The 21,248-nt window shown below is 40.7% G+C and overlaps 1 protein-coding gene across 10 annotated transcripts in view; it reads left to right on the top strand.

Moving 5' to 3' along the window:
• Positions 1–21,248, top strand: part of foxj3 (forkhead box J3) — a 124,643-nt gene that overhangs the window by 75,496 nt on the left and 27,899 nt on the right. For 8 of the 10 annotated variants that reach the window (XM_048561230.2, XM_048561229.2, XM_048561233.2 and 5 more), the window contains exons 4-8: positions 5,519–5,602; positions 9,540–9,641; positions 17,369–17,497; positions 18,454–18,625; positions 20,059–20,367. In XM_048561230.2, coding sequence (XP_048417187.1) covers positions 5,519–5,602; positions 9,540–9,641; positions 17,369–17,497; positions 18,454–18,625; positions 20,059–20,367 — 796 coding nt within the window. The remainder of the gene's footprint in view (positions 1–5,518; positions 5,603–9,539; positions 9,642–17,368; positions 17,498–18,453; positions 18,626–20,058; positions 20,368–21,248) is intronic. The other 2 variants (XM_048561234.2, XM_048561235.2) reach the window with 1 other exon arrangement.

A 21,248-nucleotide genomic window follows, 5' to 3' on the forward strand; every position in this document is an offset into this window, starting at 1 on the left:
TTTATTGATTTCATCTTTAAAATCATTGATTAACTTCCTAGTTTGTCTCCAGACAGTGATCATTTAGCTTCACTTTTTTGACAGTTATTTTGAAGGAAAAACTTTCACTATTTGTTTTTGGATTTAACTAACTTCCACTGATACCCTCATTTCTTTCTCTTGATTAATTTTTTAGTTATTCTCTGCCATTTTTAATATTCTGACCAACCATCTGACCTGTTAGAAAATATGTTTTCCCTAATTTCTTAAACTAACCAGAAATGATGGGTCCTCACATTAGAATTTTCTTTTATAATAGGGAGGTACACATTCTGAAATATTGCCTTAGCTGTCAGCCACCCCATCTCTATTGGTTTATCCTCCTAGCTTAGTAGCCCACTTCACTCGAGCTTCCTCAGCTTTCATACCCATGTAGTTGTCTTCATTTAAGTTTAAAATCTTATCACAGAGGTCCTAGATGACCGCATGCAGGAGAGGGCACCAGCTGTTATCTCTGAATGAGCTGATCAAGGCCCTCAAGTCCTTAGAAAACTGGACATGATAGCTTACTGGCCAAGTTGTATTCAGCTCTGTGGGACTTGATTGGCTAGGACCTGCAGGATGTGTACTGCCGTATTTTTCTGTCAGGTACAATGTGGAAATTCATGAGGAAAGGTACCATCACCACCACCTATAAGCAGAAGGGGGAAAAGGGAGAAAATTAGAAATTGACTACCAGTTTCACTACTGAACGTTGATTACAAAAATTCAATGTGAGGTGATCACCAACTGGGTCAGGTCTGCTCTGGGATCAGTGATTGATCCAGGCCAAACCTGTGCTGTACTGGCAGGATGATGTCTGAATTTCTTGTGCTCCTCCAGTGGTAAGATGGCTTACATGCAAGACAGTGGATGGCTCCCTGCATCATCAGCCTGTTCCAGCGGAAGGTTTTTGCACATATTACATGTCTGCATGTGGGATGTGCAGTCCAAAATGGGCTTTGGGAAAGGTATCTACAATTGGATCCGACTGCCTATACCAATAGCATTAGTGCAATCTCAGTAAATGGGTGGAAATCGAGAAAGTTTCCTGATCAGATCTGGAGTCAGGCAGAGCTGCCTGCTGTCTCCTGCCTTGTTTGTGTATTGTATAGGTCCTTTTGCTGAGTCCCTCGGGAAGGATGCGAGCCCGAGAGAAGTGTCTATTCCAGGCAGTGTAAGCTTGTAGCCAAAGCCTGTCTGCACACGGCTGACTTAGCCATTTTCTGCTCTGATCCGCTGTCACTGTGCAGACTTATGACCGTCTGAGATCAGTTCAAACCGGCCTCAGGAGCCAAGATAAATTGAGGCAAGAGTGAGGCCATGTTCTTTGGGATGTGGGCCAACCAATCCTGTATCCCCTTTACAGTCTGGGCAGATTACCTGAAGTGCTTGGAATATGATTTGGAAGGATTGAAGTGTGCACAAAATCTTGGGAGAAGCGTATCGCCAAGGTGAGGCAGAAACTGGAATTTCGAAAGCATTGCTCCATCCTCATAATGTGTAAAAACCTGGTCATCAGGTGTGAAGCATTCTCTGTCACTGTACATGGTACAGGTCTTGCCTATTCCCAGAACCTGTACCATTGCAGTTACCCAAGCCATTTTCGACTTCATCTGGAGGTCTAAGAAGGACTGTGTCCCCAGTGACACCATGTACAAAACTCTAGATAAACTGGGGAAGAGCTTACCCAGTGCCACACTCATCCTGATAGCTGCCTTTGAGCATGGCCACATCAAGCTGTGCATAGAACCTCAGTATGCAAACACTAAGTGTCACTTTGTTCTGAAGTTCTACCTGCTGCTGGTGTAGCGGAGGATGTGTTTGGCCTTGTTACTGTGGAACGCTCTAAATAGTTGGACCATGCCATATCACCTGTAACTCCTGGAGAAATGTGCAAAGAAAAGCACCTTTGACCGTAATCCATTTCTAAGGATGGAGAGGTTTGGGTAGTGTGTGGCCATTGCAGCTGAAGATGCAACCTTCACTAAAGGAGCAGAAGAAATTGGGAACCGGTACAAAGCCAAAAGTTCTCAAAGTTACTGAGACCTGGTGAGTCAATCTCATGGAGGAATCTCAGTAGTGGAAGTATGAGAGTTTTTAAAACCCAGATATCACTGGATGCGGACCCACTGCAGTTTAGTGATCACGAGTGTGAGTTTACTGTCTTTTGTTCAAAATGCAGTAGAAATATTCATTGCAATGAAACATTTGCAGTTTGGAAGTAAATGCAATTTAAACATAATTATTTGAATACATTTTTTTCGTGAACATTGTGTTCAGCAAGGTGAGAGGGGAATTAGTTCTGAGAAAGAGAATTCCATCTCAATTTGAGTACACAGATTCAACACTAAGTTGGAAACAAGTTCAATCTTTTTCTATGGCTCTGCCTCAGCTTCAGAGAACACAGAACATTACAGCACAGTACAGGCCGTTCGGCCCTTGATGTTGCACCAACCTGTGAAACCAATCTGAAGCCCATCTAACCTACACTATTCCATTATCATCCATATGTTTATCCAATGACCATTTAAATGCCCTTAAACTTTGCAAGTCTACTACTGTTGCAGGCAGGGCATTCCACACCCTTACTATTATCTCAGTAAAGAATTACCTCTGACATCTGTCCTAAGAATGCCCATTTCATCCCTGCCTTTTTTTATGCTTGGGATTTAGTCATCACTGCCGAGGTCTGCATTTATTGTCCATACCTGACTGTTTTTCACCACCTTCCTGAAATGTGGCAGTCCTTGGGAATGGTGTAGGAAATACCAGGGATTTAAAACAGTGAAGAACAGCAACCCAGGTTAGGATGGTGTATGGCTTAGATGGGAAATTGCAGGTGATGGTGTTCCCATGTGTTTCTTGCCCTCGTCTTCGTAGGTGTTTCAGGTTGCAAGTTTGGAAGATGCTGTTGAAGGAGCCTTGGTGAGTTGCTGCAGTGCATCCTGTGGATTGTAGTCACTACTGCCACTTTGCTTCAGTGGTGGAGGCAATGAATGTTGAAAGTGGTGGATGGGGTGCCAATCTAGCTGGTTTCTTTGCCTTGGATGCTGAGCATTTTGAGTCTTGGAACTGCACCTGTTCAGACAAGTGGACCGCATTCAGCCACACTCCTGACTTGTGCTTTGTAGTTGGTGGACAGGAGATGGGTTCCTTTCTGCAGAATTTCTGATGACTTGTAGTGGAAATATTGGGCAGCTCCAGTCCAATTTCTAGCCTTTGGTAAGCATATTGATAGAAATTTATACAGAATTTAAGGGTAGGTTTGGTTTGTGTGCAAACCCACCAGGAACTGGGTTGAGAATGCTATTTGACAGCCATACACTTCCATCAACAGAGAGGGAAGCCTTTCATCCCATTTGTCTGGATTGAATTTAAACCTGCTCTCCTTTTAGTGGCCAACACCTTAACACTTTGCACTATCCAGTCTCCCAGTAGGCACAAGCATTAGAAAAGTTTTGAAACCATGAAATTAATAATTGTTTCATGCTTCCTATATACTGTGCAACTAAGCAAAGAAAAAGTTTATTATCATATAGACTCCCAGTACTGTAACAGCTTCTTTTACATTTTGCATTGAATTTCACAAAACCGAAGCAGCCAGCAGTTCCCTTGATAATGTTTATAAAATCCCTCTGACCTAGAATTTCATGTCTCAATCCTGGACTTGAATGCACAATCCAGTCATACCTCACTACATTGGTAAAAGAATGTGGCACAATCAGAGCTGCCATCTGTTAGGAAATTAAACTGCTGAGGCCACATCTGTGTCTTCACCTGGCATAAAAGATCCCATGACACTATTTAAAGAAGCGAAGGCAAGTTTGTCTGGTGTCCTGGCCAGCATTACTTCTCAGCCAATGGTACTGAAAAAAGAATGCCTGTTTAAACAGTTCCGTGGTGTTATCACCATTTAATATTTCAGAACTCTCACTCATGATATAAAGTAGCTCAAGTGTGACCAAAATCCCCTCGAGATTAATTTACAATGTTTGGTCAGCATGGACAAATTGGACTGAAGGGTCTGTTTTCGTGTTGTACGTCTCTGACTCTTTATAAATTAAACTGAAAATATTGTGAAACATACAGCAACATAAACTACTTAATTAGGTATCCATTGATTGCCAGGGAGAAGGATGGAACACTTTGCTTGAGAATAGTCTAATTTCACCACTATACTGAGACAACACATTCATAGTCAAGTTTCTAAACTCCTGCACAAAAACGTTCTTAGGATATAAGAGACTAAAGTTACTTTGTCAAGCAAAATGTGCAAATTTGGTGCAGTGATGTATCCCTCAAATTATCAAACACTTAAAAGAAGTGTAATATTAATTGTGTTCCTATAATGGTTTACCTTTAAAATTGTTCCTGTCTAAGGAGTGAAGTCTTATATGTCTGTCTTCAGTTTGTTGTATGAATGTTTGTTCAGATACAAAATCGTATGATTGCTATTGAATACATATGTAGTGATAAGGTTATTATTGTTACAGAAATAGGCAGCTTTTAAAGAATAGTAAATTGTTGGAGCTACTTTTCTTGTAAGAGCTGTCAATTACCTCAAAAAGTCACTTTCAGAATAGTGCAGTCTGTAGTGAGATCTGCCTGTTCACATCATGAGGTAATGTTGTTGAAAGCAGTCCTAAGGAGGTGACTGCTCAGGAAAATTGTCATATTTTGGTATTGACCATTTCTATATGGGATGCATTTAGAGAGGTTCAATTTGTATAACCAATTAATTTATTTTGTTTGGTCATTAGTAAAAATGCCCTGCACCCTTGGGTAATTCCTTGTACGCATGATTTTCAGCTGTTGTGTAGCAACCTTTGGTGAAACCAGATAACATACTTTAAAAAATTTTATAGCCAAGCTTCTAAACAGCTGCACAAAATTGTTAGGATGTAAGAGTTGAAAGTTACTTTATTTGTCAAGCAAAATGTGCAACTGAAGGGTGAAAGCTTACTGTGTTTATTATTTCTTTGTTATGCAAAGATGTTATACTGAATTCATAGGCAAAGCAGTTCATAACTTGCTGTTTGATTGTCAGTGTTTTTAGATGGCAGAGAACCAAACAATTTAGTTATGACCATTTCTCACTAAAGTGTATTCATTCCATCAGCTAAGGCTGATGAAACCCTAATAAGTACGTACCCAGTTTATGTCAAGAGATGCATGTAATTACATCCATAAATGACTTAATCAATAAGTAGATATTGGGCAGTGTGAGTCTGAAATCTAAGAAACCACAGAGATTCACTTATGGGAAGGATTGATATCACCAAATATCAAGGTATCTGCAGCAAATTAGATTTGTAACAAATGTAAACAAGAATTTAGTATATTACATTTGAAAACAATACATGGCATCACGTTCAGAGAATTACCTTATCATTCTTCTTGATTTCTCTAGTAGTTGTAAATAGATGCACTGTGCTGAAATAGAGGGAAATGTCATGAGCGTTGCAAATGTATCAAACTTTTGTGCTTTTTGTTTTAGGGTTCCTACTGGGCCATTGACACTAATCCAAAGGAGGATACACTGCCCACACGGCCAAAGAAGAGGCCGCGATCAGGAGAAAGGGTAAGTCTAAGTGTTGGTTTAAGTGGTTAGGAAATAAAAATCCATGTGCAAGAGATGATGGTTAAAGATGATTTTGTTTGGCAGCAAAGGAGTGCCTTGGGAGTTGTAATGTGGCATGTCATGAAATATTGCCACATTGCATTATTTCTACAATTAATCAGAAAGAGATGCATGCCTTTTGCTCTACTTGGAAAACAAAAGTCAGTAGAGACCATTGCATTAGTTTAATACATAGAATGAGGTTTTCTTGTTTCATGAATTTAATTTCTGCCTTTTACAGAGTCCTAGTTAGACAGCACAGAAGCAAACCCTTTGGTCTGAATCGTCCATGCCACCAGCTATCTTAAAACTGATTTAGTCCCATTTGCCCGTATTTGGCCCATATCACTCCAAATTCTTCCTATTCGTGTATACACCCAGATGTCTTTTTAAATGTTGTAATTGTACCCCCCACCACTACGTACTGTGGCAACTCGTTCCATACACACATCACTCTCTAAGTAAAATAGTTGGTCTTTGGGTCCCTTGTAAATTTTCCCTTAAATCTATGCCCTGTAGCTTTTGATTCCTACTGGCCTTAATAATTTTATAAACCTCTAGAACATCACTGCTCAGCCTCTGACTCTCCAGGGAAAAACACCACAGTCTATTCAGCCCCACTTTGTAGCTCAAACCCTCCAATTCCAGCAACATCCTTGTAAATCTTTTCTGAACCCTTTTAAGTCTAACAAATTCTTTTCTATAGCAGGGAGACCTGCATTGCACAGTATCCTAATAATAGCCTTGCTAATGTCCTCTATAGCCCCAGCATGACCTCCCAACTTGTATACTCAATGCACTGACTAATGAAAGCAAGCATGCCAAACGTCATCTTCACCACCCTGATTACCTGCGACTCCACTTTGAAGGAACTATGCATCTGCACCCCTTTGGTCTCCCTGTTTGGTAACTTTCCTCAGGGCCTTACCAAGTCCTGTCCTGGTTTGCCTTTGTAAAATGCAACCCCTCACGTTCATCAAAAATAAACTCCATCTGCCACTCATCAGATGGGCCAATGGACTGATTAAGGTCCTGTTGTACTTGCGATAAGCTTCTTCAGTGCCCACTGCACCACAAATTTAGGTGTTATCTGCAAACTTATTAACCATACCGCTTGTATTCACGTTCAAATATTTATAAAAATAACAAGCAGTGAACCCAGCACCAATTCTTGCAGCACATGGCTGGTCAGAGGCCTTCCTTCCGAAAAACGATCCTGTACCAACATTCTCTGTTTCCTACCTTCAAGCTAATTTTGTATCCAATTGTCTAGCACTCCCGGGTTCTATGTGTTCTAACCTTGCTAAACAGTCAACCATGTGGAACCTCGTCGTACACTTTGGTGAAGCCCATTTAGACAACGCCTGCCACTTTGCTTTCGTCAGTCTTCTTTGGCACCTCAACAAAAAAGCTCAAATTAAATTAGTGAGATGTGATTTCCGATGCACAAAACCAAGTTGACTATTCCTAATCAGTCCTTTCCTTTCCAAATGTACGTCAGTCCTGTTACTCAGAATCCTCCTCAGTGGTGGGTAAAAGACATCAGGATCATCACTCTGCAATTCCCTGGCTTTTCCTGAACACCTTTATTTAATAATGGCCCCCTATTAGCCACCTGCCAGTCTTCTGGCATCTCATCTGTAGCCATCAATGAAACCGATATCTCAGCAAGGAGCCCAACAATCTCTTTCCTTGCTTCCTACAAAGTCCTGGGAAATACCTAATCAGGTGTCAGAGGTTTATTTACCTTCTGTGTAGAGTACCAGCATCACTTCTCTCAAGAATGGACTCTTTTCAAGACATCACTGTATATTTCCCCAAGTTCCCTAGCTTCCATGCCCTTCCCCACAGTAAATACAGGTGCAAAATATCCACTTACTGTCTCACCCATCTACCTTCCATTGATTTTTAAGTTACTTTTTTGCCCTTTAAAGTATTTGGAGTCTCTTTGGATTCTCCTTAATTCTCTTTGCCAAAGCTTTTTCATGTCCCCTTCGTGCCCTCCTGATTTCCCTCTTAAGTATATTCCTATTGCCTTTACGCTGCAGGGATTCACTCCGTCCCAGCTGTCCATATTTGACATATGTCTCCTCCTTTTTCTAGACCAGAGTCTTAATTTTTCTAGTCATCCAGCAGTCCCTACACCTGCCAGTCTTGCTCTTCACACTAACAGAAACATTCCGTCTCTAAACTCTCGTCTGATTTTTGAAGATCTCCCACTTTCCAACTGTTCCTTTTACCTGTCAACAGCCGCCTCCATCAACTTCTGTCTAACACTGTCAAAATTGGCCTTAGTCCAATTTAGAACTCTTTAATTTTTATGTAAGACCTATCCTTTTTCAGAACTATTTTCAAACTAGTTGAAGTGTGATCACTTAGCCCAAAGTGCTCCCCCACTGAAACCTCAATCACTTGCCCTGCCTTAGTTCCCAAGAGTAGGTCAAGGTTTGCTCCTTCTCTGGTTATACCTACATTTTAGATAAGGATAATTTCCTGTTTACACTTAACAAATTCCTCATCGTGACAGTCTGAGTCTGTGTTGGAAATTTAAAATTCCTGCAATTGCAAACCTATTATTCTTACAGGTATCTGAGATCTCCTTTATATACTTCCTCCTTAATTGCCTGCTGGCAGTTGGGGAGCCTATAGTACAATCCCAATAAGGTGATTATCCCTTTCTTGTTTCTTAGTGCCACCTATATAACTTCACTGGTTGTTTCCACTATGGATATCCTCCCTAAGTACAACTGTAATGTTACCCTTAACCAAAAACACTATTCCCAACCACCCCCCCACCTCGCTCCCATTTCTATTCTTTAAATTAGCAGCTATAGCCTAAACCATTACATTATTGGTCCTGCCCCTCCCTGAGCCACATTTCTGTAATAGCTATGATATCTCAGTCCCATGTGCCCAACCATACCCTAACTTCACAGACCAGGCTAACTCGCTTTTGCACACCCTTATAAGCGTATCAACTGTCCTGCAAAGAAAATCGAGCTTGTTAATTTACCAACTTGTTGACAGTGCTACAATATTTCAACCAAAACCAAAACAAATTTGCAACCATCGCTGTTAAATTGTGATTTACCTATATTCATTTCAAAGTGCATGACGTTGAGCAGATGATTTTCAAGAATTCTCTATTTTCTAATTTTTTTTTACACAGCTAAGATTCATAACAATAATGTGTGCCTATATGGCCATATTTAGTGATCAAAGGGTACAAAAGCCATGGACATCTGTGTTGAAATGTGGAGCCAGGAGGGACTTTGAAGAAATTGCATGTCTATTCTGGGTTATAATTCTGTTTGGGCTTTCTAGTAGGCATAATTAGGATTCAACTTTATTCTGATTGTGGAAGAGGAGGAGAACTGAGAATTTGACAAATAGGTTTTAAATGATAACTATTTTACGTATCCAATTATAACTTGAAATTTGGCGTGTTTCACTGTTATAGCTGTTGAGTAAGTCCTTCAGGAAGGAGATCACGTGTATAGATATTTATGATGAGCAGGCAGCCACCCGGCTTTTATAAAGCCATGTTGGTTGGACAGTTGAAGTATATTGGTTAATCTTGCAGTGCAAGAATGGATATTTGGATGCGATATGAGAAGACAGATACTTTCAATGAAGCCGAATCTCAGCAAAAGTCAGTGTCTGAGGAGAAAGGAAAGTTTGTTTTTAGAGAAATCAAGTATTGAATTTGAATTTGTTGCATTTGGTCTTGTTTTATGATAGTAAAACAGTTCAATCTTTTAAAAAAGATGTATTTCCCTCAAATATCTACTTTTACTCTCATTTGCCTATCATGTAATTTAACCTGTGAATGGGAGTTTCTGTACTGTCCATGTTGTGACTAATTCCTTTGTCCTTGTGCTTTGCTGCTTTGTTCCAGGCTTCAACACCTTACAGCCTGGATTCCGAGCCTTTAGGAATGGACTGCATCATCTCTGGAAGTGCCTCTCCAACCTTGGCAATTAACACTGTGACTAACAAAGTACTGTTCCTTCACTTCTTTCTCCTTGACATTGTAGTTTTGGTTAAATATCGCAAACAGCGAGGAAGCAAATTTCCTGTGGGCTATACAATAGAGAAAACAATTACTGATATCTATTTAGGAAGACTTGTTAGGTCTAATTGCTTTATCCTTTTCTGAATCACAGTTGGGTAGGATTAGTCATCTCTAATATACCACTTTTCTCCCCTGAGTTGTGAGAGCACTGCTAAATTAGAACAAACTTGCTTTAAAACAGTTCACGAAGGGAGCAAGGGAAATTACATGACAAAAGAAAAGCTTTTTGTTGTAGGTAACCTCTGAAACGATTTGGGCAGGCCTAAACTGAAATTAATTTGCAAGTTGTAAATAATGGATGCTTCTGAATTTTTTATTTGTTTAAATTATTTGGATTTTTCATCCTCCTCCAAAAGTAGGATTTGTCCAGAATGACTCAGTTCAGTTGTTTGCTTCCGTTAGGATCCAAACTTTCAATTAGAATTTCCTCAGATGTCACAGCATCAATCGAGAATCCCTATAGGGTGCCAGTTTTTCCTGCCAGCCCCTGGCATGCACAGTACACCATTCCAAATCTAAGCCTTTAAATCCAGTTTGTATCTTGCCAAAACCTAGTTGATGGACTACAAATGCTGGAACTGGAAGAATTCCACTTGTGTGCGCGCCTCTCTGAAATTCTGTTCTACTTTATAAATACCAGTTAGGAGAGTTTCGTTTTTTGTTAAAATGAGGAATGCCCGTGTTGCAGAATGGCAAGCTTTGACACCCCTAGCCTAGGATCAGGTGCAACACTGATCTGGAATAAAATCGCTATTTTTATCCCCCCAACAATATATTTTAGCTCTATAGCTCTAAACTTGAATGCACCTTCTGCACAGATACTCCACCTCCACCCCCCGCCCCGCCCCGACCAAGTTCTCTCACCAAGAATTTTGTAATATTTTATGCCCCTTAGCATACTACCAAACAGTAAACAAAATAACCCAAGTAATGTTTGAATAATTGGCCTTAGTTTAAATGATAGTTATCTATTTGGATTTTTTGAGTTTTTAAGCACAATTACCAGTGAGGGTTGTGAGCCTGTGTACTGGTTATGGAGAAATTAAATGAGGACAGGACCTGGCTGTTCTCTGCTTCCCCGATTGAATATTTTGCCAGTGCTTTTGAAAATCGCACACAAATAATCGCTGATTGGATAAGCATCTGTTGTAGGTAAGAAAATGGAAAAGGCTAGAAATTGACCTCAGTTCTTTACTCCCCATTGGCTTCCAGTTTTTTCTCTCCTCCATTGGGTTAACTTCTTGCTTGCATCTTGTTCCACAAATTGCGTTTGGCCTCTATTAGAGAGTGACTACAGGCTAATTAAATATAGAGGGTGACAGAGTAAATCTAAACCCACTGCCTGACATCCCCACACACAGTTCCAGCAGAGTTCAAGAAGCACGAGTCTTTCATGGTTAACCTCAGTACGGGAACAGTTAGCTCAGTTTGTGATGTAAAGCGATGTCAACAGCATGGGTTCAATTCCACTTTTTGATTGAGGTTACCACGAAGCATTCTCCTTCTCAACATCTCCCCTCACCTGAGGCCTGATGACTTGCAGGATTAACTACCACCAACTGTGTGTGTGTCTGTCTATCATTAGAGGGTAACACTATAGCGACTTTACCTTGATTAAATTAGTATGACAATGTCTGATAATTCTCGAAATTGTAGTGTGCTGAGCATGGGTTATTATTCAGGTAGATCAGTGATCTAATAAACAAGCTGCTCAATTTGTGACGTAGGATCGAAGATAAATTAGGGATTGTTTATAGAATTGTATGTATTCGGGGACAATTTAATGAGTTCATGTTGGGTAATCTCATTACACAGTTGAACGTTCCAGAGGAGATAAAGCCTGGTGTTGGTGTCTGTCTTTTCTCTGTATAGCTGATCCTTATCTGTTCTGTCTGTATTTGCTTTTCTTTGTTCTTTTCCATTATGTATAATTCCTAATGATGACACATTTCATTGGATGCTTAGTGGGTTGTATTTTTTCAGTTAAGTGTAAGTTAAATATTTGCATGCTCAAGTCCTATTTTAGAGGCTAGTGCACAGAAATCTTGGCTAGCACCCACGCAGTACTGAGAGAAGGACTGCATAACCTTTTGGATAAGATGGTAAACTGAGTACCCGAGTACCCATCTGCCCACTCATTGTGAAAGATCCTATAGCACCATTTACAACAAAGAACATGGAGTTGTCCCAGTGTCTTGGCCACTATCATCTTCAGTCACTGACACAAACAAATTAAGTGTTACTGTTTGTAGGAGCTTGCGTCTCTCAAATTGCTGCCATGTTACCTCTATTTCCTTGCTGTCTAATCTCACATGAGGAAGGCTGATTGCACCAGTACCACTGTGTGCCAGTAAGTATTCGGACCTTTGGAAGAGGAGAAAAAAAATTGTGGACCAAACTCCCTAATTTCCAGTCATGGCCCATAGCCTTAAATGTTATGACAATTTAGTTGCTCATCCAAGTATTTTAAAGGTTGAGAAAGGTTTAAAGATTATACACATTTATCAGGTTCCCCCCTCAGTCTTCCTTGTTGTACAGAAAACATTGTGAACTTATCTAACTGCTCTTCATAGTTACGCAGCTCTGTTCCAGACAACATCCTGGTTAATCTCCTCTGCACCCCCTCCAATACAGTCATGTTTTTCCAATAGTGAAGTGACCAGATCTGCGCACAGCACTCCCAGCTGTGGCCTAACCAAAGTTTTATTTACAGCTCCGATATAATTTCTCTGCTCTTATAATCTGTCTCTGAATTGCTGAAAGCAAGTACCCCAAATGCCAACTTAATTACCCTAATAATCTGGCCTGCCACTTTAAGGTACCTGTAGACAAGCATCCCAACACCCTTCTGTTCGTTTGAGCTTCTGAGGGTCCTGCCATTCATGAGGACCCACTTGTCTAGATACTGCTTCCAGAGTGCATCACCTCACATTTATCAGAGTTAAATTCCATCTGCCACTAATCCACCAATCCCAGTTAACTTTGGCCAGATCCTGGTTTATTTTAATAAAATCTGCTTTACCCCTTTTTTGCAAGCTGTCATTTTCTTTGTCTATAACCAATAGGAAAATATATGATGTTGTGGCTGCTATCGCTAAAATGTCGCTCCACTGCCAATTTGAACATTGGCCCAGCTTTGTTCCGGAGAATTAAGTCCAGCACTGCACCATCCCATGTTGGAACTTGTGACAACTCATCCTGGCACCAGGGCGGCAATATTTTGATGTCATGTCTGTAGCTGCAAAAGCACTTGTCTGTTTCCCTAGCTGATGAATCCCTGATCACTATTGCTTCTGCCTTTTACTTTCTGTCCACCTATACAATCAAGCGACTTGAAGTACCAGATGCTTGGCTCTGCCTGCACTCCCTTGAGGATCCTCATCACATTCCAAAATGGCAAACTGATTAGCGAGTAGCACTCCAGGGGTCTCCTGCCTGATTATTTTTGACAACCTGGTGATCATCTATTTCTTTCTTTCCTCCAGCCCCTTGAGCTGCAATGTGAGCACCTCTCTAAACATGCTACCCATGTAATTCTTAGCCTCACGGTTGTGCCAAAGTATCTCCAGCTGCTGCTCTGGCTCCAAAACTTAGATCTTGAGTTTCTGCATTTGGGAACACTTCCTGGATGTGTGGGCATCCAGGGCACAGGGGGTCCATGCCCTAAACTTGAACTCAGTTAGTCTTTGTCTTAGTTGCCACCTTTTCTAATTACTTAATGTGAAAGATACTCCTTTTAACTTTAGTTTCCTCTTATTCTGAGTTTCTTATCCTTGATGATTGTCAATTAATTCTCTAATAGTGCCAAACTCTTGGGCGTTGGTCTCTTCCTGCCTTTACTAGTCTGTGGAAGTAGTTAGGAAAACAAGGCAGCTGGCGGCTTGGGGGGGTGGGGGCGGCGCCACGGAAAGAAGTCCCCTCCCCCACTAAACTAAACTTCCCACACTTTTTCTCCAAGTTACATAATGTCAAATTCTCTTGGTTTTGCCTCCAAAAGCCACATATTTACTTTTGTTATTCCTTCCTTGCTGCATACATATAGAATTACTTGCAATCTGTTTTTATGACTTGTGACTTTATATTCATTCTGTTTCTACCTCTTCAATTTTTGGTCACCCTTCACTGAATTTTAGAATGCTCCCATTCCTCAGCCTCATGTATTTTTGGCAACACCGTCCACCCCTTCCTTGAATCTAATTCTTTTTTGGTGTCTCATTAGCCATGATTGGATTGTTTTTACCACAAGATTTTTATTTAAGGGAATATATATTCTCTGTTCAGAAGTATTGCTTTAAATGTTTGACATAACTTATTTATCACCATATATTTTAAATTAGTTCCCCAATTTATGTTAACCCACTCACCTCCTGTACTTAGCTTAATAATGTCCTTCAGGGAAGGAAGTTTGTGGTCCGGCTACTTGTAACTTTGAATCCACAGCAATGTGGTTGACTCTCAACTGCCCTGTCAAATAAATGACCTGGCAAGCCACAAAGTCATAACAATTGCTATGAAGTCTCAAAAAAAAATGAAATGGACAGACCCCCTGGTTTTGACAAGGGCAGTAGAAATGATAATGGCAAAACCAGCTCTGATGAGCCTGCAAAGTCCTACTAATGTCGGGATCATAGCTCCTAAATTGGGAGAGTTGTCTGACAGACAAGTCACATGACAGCCTGACACAGTCATACTCTCAGAACTCTACCTTATAGAAAATGACTTAGGCACTACCACCTTGGGGTGTGCCCTGTCCCACGGGCATGGCAGGTCCAGGAGAGGTGGCAGCACGTGTACGCAGTCAGCAGGGAATTACCTTTGGAGTCCTCAACATTGATTCCGGACACCATGAAGTCTCAAGTCATCAGGTAGGCTAGAACCCTCCTGATTACTACGTACCATTAGCCCTTGGCTGATGACGTTATGCTCCTCCATGTTGAGCTACACTGAGGGTAAAGACAAGGAATGCACTCCCAGTGGGAGATTTCAGTCTCCACTGCCAAGAGAAGGCTCAGCAGCAATATCATGGATTGAACCATTTGGGTCTTAAAAGACATTGCTGCTAGACTGGGTCTGTAGCAGGTGGTGAGGGAACCAACGAGAGAGACCTTATCCTCACCAACATGCCTGCTGCAGATAGTTGTTGAGGAGGTGAAGCCCTGCCTTCATGTTGATAATACTTAGGTTGTTGTACGGCACTATCGCCACGCTAAATGGGACAGACTTTAAACAGATCTAGCAACTGAAGACTGGGCAAACATGAGGCACTGTGGGCCATTAGCGACAAAGTAATGGTACTCAAATATAACCTGCAACCTCATCCCCTGGCATATCAGCCATTGTACTATTACAGTCAAGCCAAGGGATCAACCCTGATTCAATTGTGTGCAAGAGGGAATGCCAGAAGTAACACTAAGCATACTTAAAAACATGATGAAACTGCAGCACAGGATTACTTGCGTGCCAAACAGCACAAGCAGCAAGTGATAAGACAGAGTTATGCGATCCCACAACAAACGGTCAGATCCAAGTCTGCAACATTCATTCATGAATGGCAGTGGAGAGTCAAACAGCTTGCTGGAGGAGGCAGCTCAAAAAATATCCCTGTGCTCAAATGCTGGAAGAGTCCTGCATGTCAGTACAAAAGATGAGGTTGAATCGAATCATTTGCAACAATCTTCAGGGAGGAGAGTGGACTGGATAATTCATTTCTTCCTCATTGATGGGTTCCCAGCATCTCAGAAGCCAGTCTTCAGCCATTTTGCTTCACTCAACGTGATATCAAGAAACAGTTGGAGGAATTCCACAAGTTAGATGAGAGAGAGAGAGCTCTTGACGTCAAGGCCACTTTTGATCGAGTGTGGCATCGAGGATCTCTGGCAAAACTGGCATGAATGGGAATGTGGGAAAATTGCTGGTTGGAGTTATACCTGGCACATAGGAAGACAGTTGTGGCTGTTAAAGATCAGTCAATCATCCAGCTCCAGGACACCTTTGCATTCCATAGAGTAATATTCCAGGCCCAGTCATCAGTTGCTGCTTCAGTGTTCTCTTGACACCACCACCACCACCCCCCCCCCCCCAAAATCATAAGATCAGAGTGATTTTTCAGTGTACATGTGTAGGGCAGCACAGCACAATTGTTAGTACTGCTGCCCCACTGCACCATTGACCCGGATTTGAATAATGCTCAGTCAACTGTGAAGTTTGCATGTTCTTGGTGTGTTTGTGTCGGTTTCCTCCCGGTGCCCCAGTTTCCTCGCACACTTCCAAGATGTGCAAGTTTGGTGGATTGGCCATGCTAAATTCCCCATCGAGTCCAGGGATTTGCAGGCTAGATGGATTAGCCAAGGGAAATGCAGGGTTACAGGGATAGGGCAAAGGACTAGGTGTGATGGGAAGCTCTTTGGACGGTCAAAGTGGGCTTGATGGGCTGAATGGCCTGTTTCCACAGTAGCAATTGTATGAGAATGTAGATGCTAATCGAGGATGACGAGTCTCCAAATGTATTAATTGAGAACTATCGTCGCATTACCGTAGCAATTACATCATGGCCTTAACATTATTTAGAACCTTATTCAGATTTGTTTATATGTGAACTCTCGGTCAGGATTTGTCACGTCCTAGTTGGCTTGTGTGACTAAACCAAGACAATAGTGATCCTTATTATTCCTAAATTTCCATAAGTGGTAGATAAATAGTTTTTTGTTCCAAATTTGCTTGAGCTGTGAAGACAACTAAACATTACAGTGGAAAGTTTTCTTCTTCCAGAATAAATCATGTCTGGAGGAAGCATCTTGAGCTTTCCAAAGCTGAAATTATTTACTGGTGGTTAGTCTTACCAGTTGGCGTAGCAGAGGCACTAAGCTGATGTTATAATGTATGGATTCTATTGCTATGAAGCAGGATGGTTTGTACAGTTTTTAGAATCAAGTTTGATACATTAAATGTATTATGAGGCCACTGCATTCTGTACTGGGTTGTTCTTTTGCTTCTGACAGTACATTCAGAAGCACAAATACTTTGTCACTGTGCTATAACCAGGCACCGACTGACCTAGATGAAAATCAGTTTCTGTTCCAGGTCACATCTAACGATCACTTTATTTTCCATGGTCTAATGTGGGTATCACACTCCACATTGGGATTTTAGAGCCCACCAAAGTTTAAGTATCATGTTTGAATCCGCACTGTTACATAAAACAGAATGATTGGTTGATGTATAATTAATATATTTGAAGTAATGGAAAGCTTTTCTTCAGAGGATATGGCTTTGACCAAGTTGATGGTCTCAGTTTACTACGAGCAGCTTTCTCATCTGTTCTTCTGCATTTATGTAAGTTATACGCAATGTCTGTGTAAAAGCACATCCTCGTAACTATTCTTTGAGCTGTACAGAAACCTCCTTGAATACAGATGGGAAGCTTTTATGCTGCAGTGCTGATTTAAGGAGAATAATGCTGTAGTTGCCTCCTAGTGTCACCCCCCTTTTGTATTTCTAGTTAGAACAATTTTGTTTCAGGAAGTGGTCAGACTTGTAGTTGTCAAATCTAACAACACCTTGAGAGCCACCCCGCAGTGCATTTGCTATCTGTTGAAAGAAACATCGCCATGCTGTTTTGAAGTCTCAAAAATTATGGACTGTTGCTTGTGTAGGTAACACTGTATAATGCGGATCAGGATGGAAGTGATAGCCCTCGCAGCAGCCTTAACAACAGCCTGTCTGATACAAGTCTAGCCTCTGTCAACCTGAATAACGTTGGTTCTGTCCACAACTACGCACAGGTAAATTGGTGAACTTGAGTATCTTTTTTGTAGTTATGTGCATTTACTTTGCACAGCCACTAGTTCCATGTGGTTATAGTACTGAACCTTAAGTAACCTGTTGAATCCAACAATCGCGTTTCATGCTTTTAGGATTAAACCACAAATAATTTGGAATAACTAAATTTATGTTTTACCCAGTTTTAAAGTTAGCCATGTGTTCTGAGAACTAAATTATCAATGCCAATGTGAAACTTGCTACGGTATGATATGGTTGAGACAGAATAGGATAGATGCATTTAAAGAAGAAAAAGCACGATGGGGAAGGGATTAGAAGCATGTAGCACATGGAGTGAAGTATGTTGAGAAGTTCAAATGGAATTTAAGATCTGGGATGTTCTTGAGTCACATGCCTGTTTCCTGTGCTGTAGGGACTAGTAATTTTAGAAATTGTGTAATGAGCTGAGCCATGAAGTGTAGTTTTAACTTAAACAGAGCTACATCATTTTTTATATAAGCTCAAATAATGAAAAACAGAAAATCCAGAGTTATTTAACATGTATGACACACAGCCATAATGAAATGAGAAGAAAAGCTGAGTATGCTAGATATTCTGACCTCAAAATGCTGAAAGTGCACAGAATTCCACTCTCATTGGGAAGAGAAGACTACTTAATATCATTGGCGTGATTCTTAACAGTTGTGAGCTCTGATAAAAGATATCCTTAATCTTTTCTCTGTTAGATTGCTAATGATTATTCTAGTTTTAGTTCTTTATTCTTGAGTAGTTGTTTGCAGGGAAGTTCAGCACTGATAGAACCTGAGTACATACTATCATTTCGGTCTCACGTTCACATATTATAAGATCTGGTAAACGTAACATAAATAAACTGCTGCTACATACAACCTGCGAATTTTCACTGACTGTCATATTCTTACATTTTGTACTGAGTTATTACATGTGTTCATTTGTACAGGTGACAAACCGGGCCGATTCAGTTCCCCAGAGTCTAACACCGCAACAACAGCAATATAACATGCCTGAGAGGGACACAAAGCCACCCTTCTCAGAGTACAACTTTGAAGATCTGAGTGCCTCCTTCCGTAGCCTTTATAAATCGGTCTTTGAGCAGTCCCTCAGCCAGCAGGGTGAGTGTGTATTATGTATTATATGTATGTTACATTTCCCACGTTCTCTTACTTTATACATTCTATATATGCAACTCATGTTAAATATATCATAAAATTGATTTCATACTCTTAAAACTACATGGAGTTGCCGTAGCATTAATCAAAAACATTTAAACCCAAGGATGATTTGTGATTATGTAATATTTCCTTTGTATTTGCATACATGAAAATATAATCCTCGGTGCTTTCCTCCCCAATAATTGGAAAAAGTATAGAAAATTTGGACGATAGGGAGGATTAATGTCGCATCTTGGTTTTTTTTAAAGAATATGGATAAATGTTGAGAGAAGGAGATCTGCATCTAACTTGGCACCTGAACTGCTTTCTGCAGTAATAGTATTTCGACATTTGGGAACTATTTGTGTCTTGTCTTGCATGTACCTACTACTCTTGGAAGGCCAGCCTCACAAATCTCTCAGCTCATTCCAACTGCTGACTGAGCTAGATTTAGTGCGACTTTCTCTCCTCCTGCTGCTCTGCTATAAAAGAAAAAGCATGTTATTGGGAGGTAGGTGGTTACTCAAAAGTCAGATATAAGGCATCATTAGTGGAATTGGTAGCCCTGAAATATCTTCACTTCCTGCAGAGAAAGCACCAGCTGTTAACATGGTGATGTGATTGAAAGCACACTTTGTGGGGATGTACAGGAATAAATCACTCTCTGATTCAGCATTTGACAACACTGAAATATAATCCTTGTGCAAATAGTTGAGATTGTGGCCCAGAGTAACAAAACTGTATATTTTTTGTTTCAAAAGGAAAGGATGTCTTCAAACACTAGGAATAGTGTTAAGTGACCAAAATGCCAAAATTTGTCAGTCCTGATATTGTGGTCATGGCTATCCATAGCTTCATTTTTTTTAGCATTTGTCTTGTAGTGTAATCTGAATCAGTTGTAGTATGTGTTACTTTTCCATGTGCTTCATATGCGTTATTACTGCACTCAACGCAAGTTGCAAAGGACTTGACATCCTAATTTAAGATTAACACTGTTTTATTTTTAAGTAAATGAGCTGTGATATTGGTTATCCTGCAGAAATGTGCATTCTTCATGTAAATTGAAAGGAATCTTGTATTAGAATGCTTTGTATTTCTCCAAACTATCTTTTTCTGTCTTTGCTAAATATCAAGTACACTATCTTACATGCCCTGTATCCATACTATTGATATCTTAATAAGACTGAATCAGCTGGTCTACTTTAACTTGTCTGTTCCCAGGACCTTATCCTTCTGAATGCTTTGTCCCAACTATATATATAGACTTGTGAAGCAAAAGTTTGAACTGCTACTTGATTCGCCCCCTACCTTTTGTTTTATTTGAATTCAAGACGATTAATGGTATTTATGCAAATTTGTCACAGTTTTGATATTTAATCTTTGCTGCCCCACAGGAATGATTAATCTGCCTTCTGAGGCATCACAGCCAACGCACACGTCCTGTTCCTACCAGCATTCTCCCAGCAGTACTGTCAGCACCCATCCGCACAGTGGACAGAACAGCCTGGCCAACAGCCACGCCAGCAGCCTCGGAGGCGGTGGAGGAGGGACACAGGTGCAACTGGCACAACATCAGATCCACGCACAACACGCTCATCACCAGCACCATCAGCACCAACATCCGCAGCATCAGCCAAACCAGCAACACCATCAGCAGCAGCAGCACCACCATCACCAACAGCAACACTTGGCCTGCAATATCGGTAAGACTGGGTTACCCTCTCTTCTCAGTTTGGTTTTGGAATTTTATTGATTATTCAATATTTTTAGATGATGCTAGTTGGAGTAATCATATGTCTCAATTTCAGTGTGTACAAAGTGCCAGATTCCACCACTTTTTGAACAAAATGTATCTGCAATTACAAATGTGCAAATGTAGATTAAAAGGGATGAGGATGTGTGTGTGTTTGTGTGGGTGGGTGGGTGTGTTGGGAGGGAGGGGGTGCTAAGACTAAAAAGTGTAGTGCAACATGAGCCCAAGAACCCAGTAGAGGCCAAACGCGTGCGTGCATGTAAATCTACAGGGTGAATTTGCATTTCCGGGTTTGTAATTGCAGACGCATTGTATTTGTTCAAAAAGCGCAACATTTGTAGACAGTCAACGTGGCATTTTATAAGTTCCTACTTTGGAAATAAATCCAATCTGACTCCAAGTTGAATCACAGTCAGATTCTAAACAAGGCCTTGCATCTAGAATGCATTGTCTGACCTGGGATGTCACATCTGGTGTGCTGAGGGAACTGAGAAAACCTTTAATTACCTCAGGTCAGTGACCTGCAAAAAAATTCAGGAATTTGCATAACTGCAATTTTCTAACTGATGAAAGATTCAACACCCATCTTAGGTTTGTTCAACACCACATCATTTCTATGACCATTAGATCTTTTGCTTGTAAATTCTGTGGCTGATGCCACCCCTCTCACTGACACTTGAAGAAGGACGAAGGCTCTGAAAGCTTTTGTCTTCAAATAAAACTGTTGGAGTATAACCTGGCATCGTGTGATTTTTGACTTTAGATGCTGATGAATTGTGACTATTACATCCTGTTCAAAAGTGTAAAGATAAGCTGAACAGTTGCAGGTCA

Source organism: Stegostoma tigrinum, chromosome 28 (genome assembly GCF_030684315.1).
Source record: "Stegostoma tigrinum isolate sSteTig4 chromosome 28, sSteTig4.hap1, whole genome shotgun sequence".
Taxonomy (NCBI): Eukaryota; Metazoa; Chordata; class Chondrichthyes; order Orectolobiformes; family Stegostomatidae; genus Stegostoma; species Stegostoma tigrinum.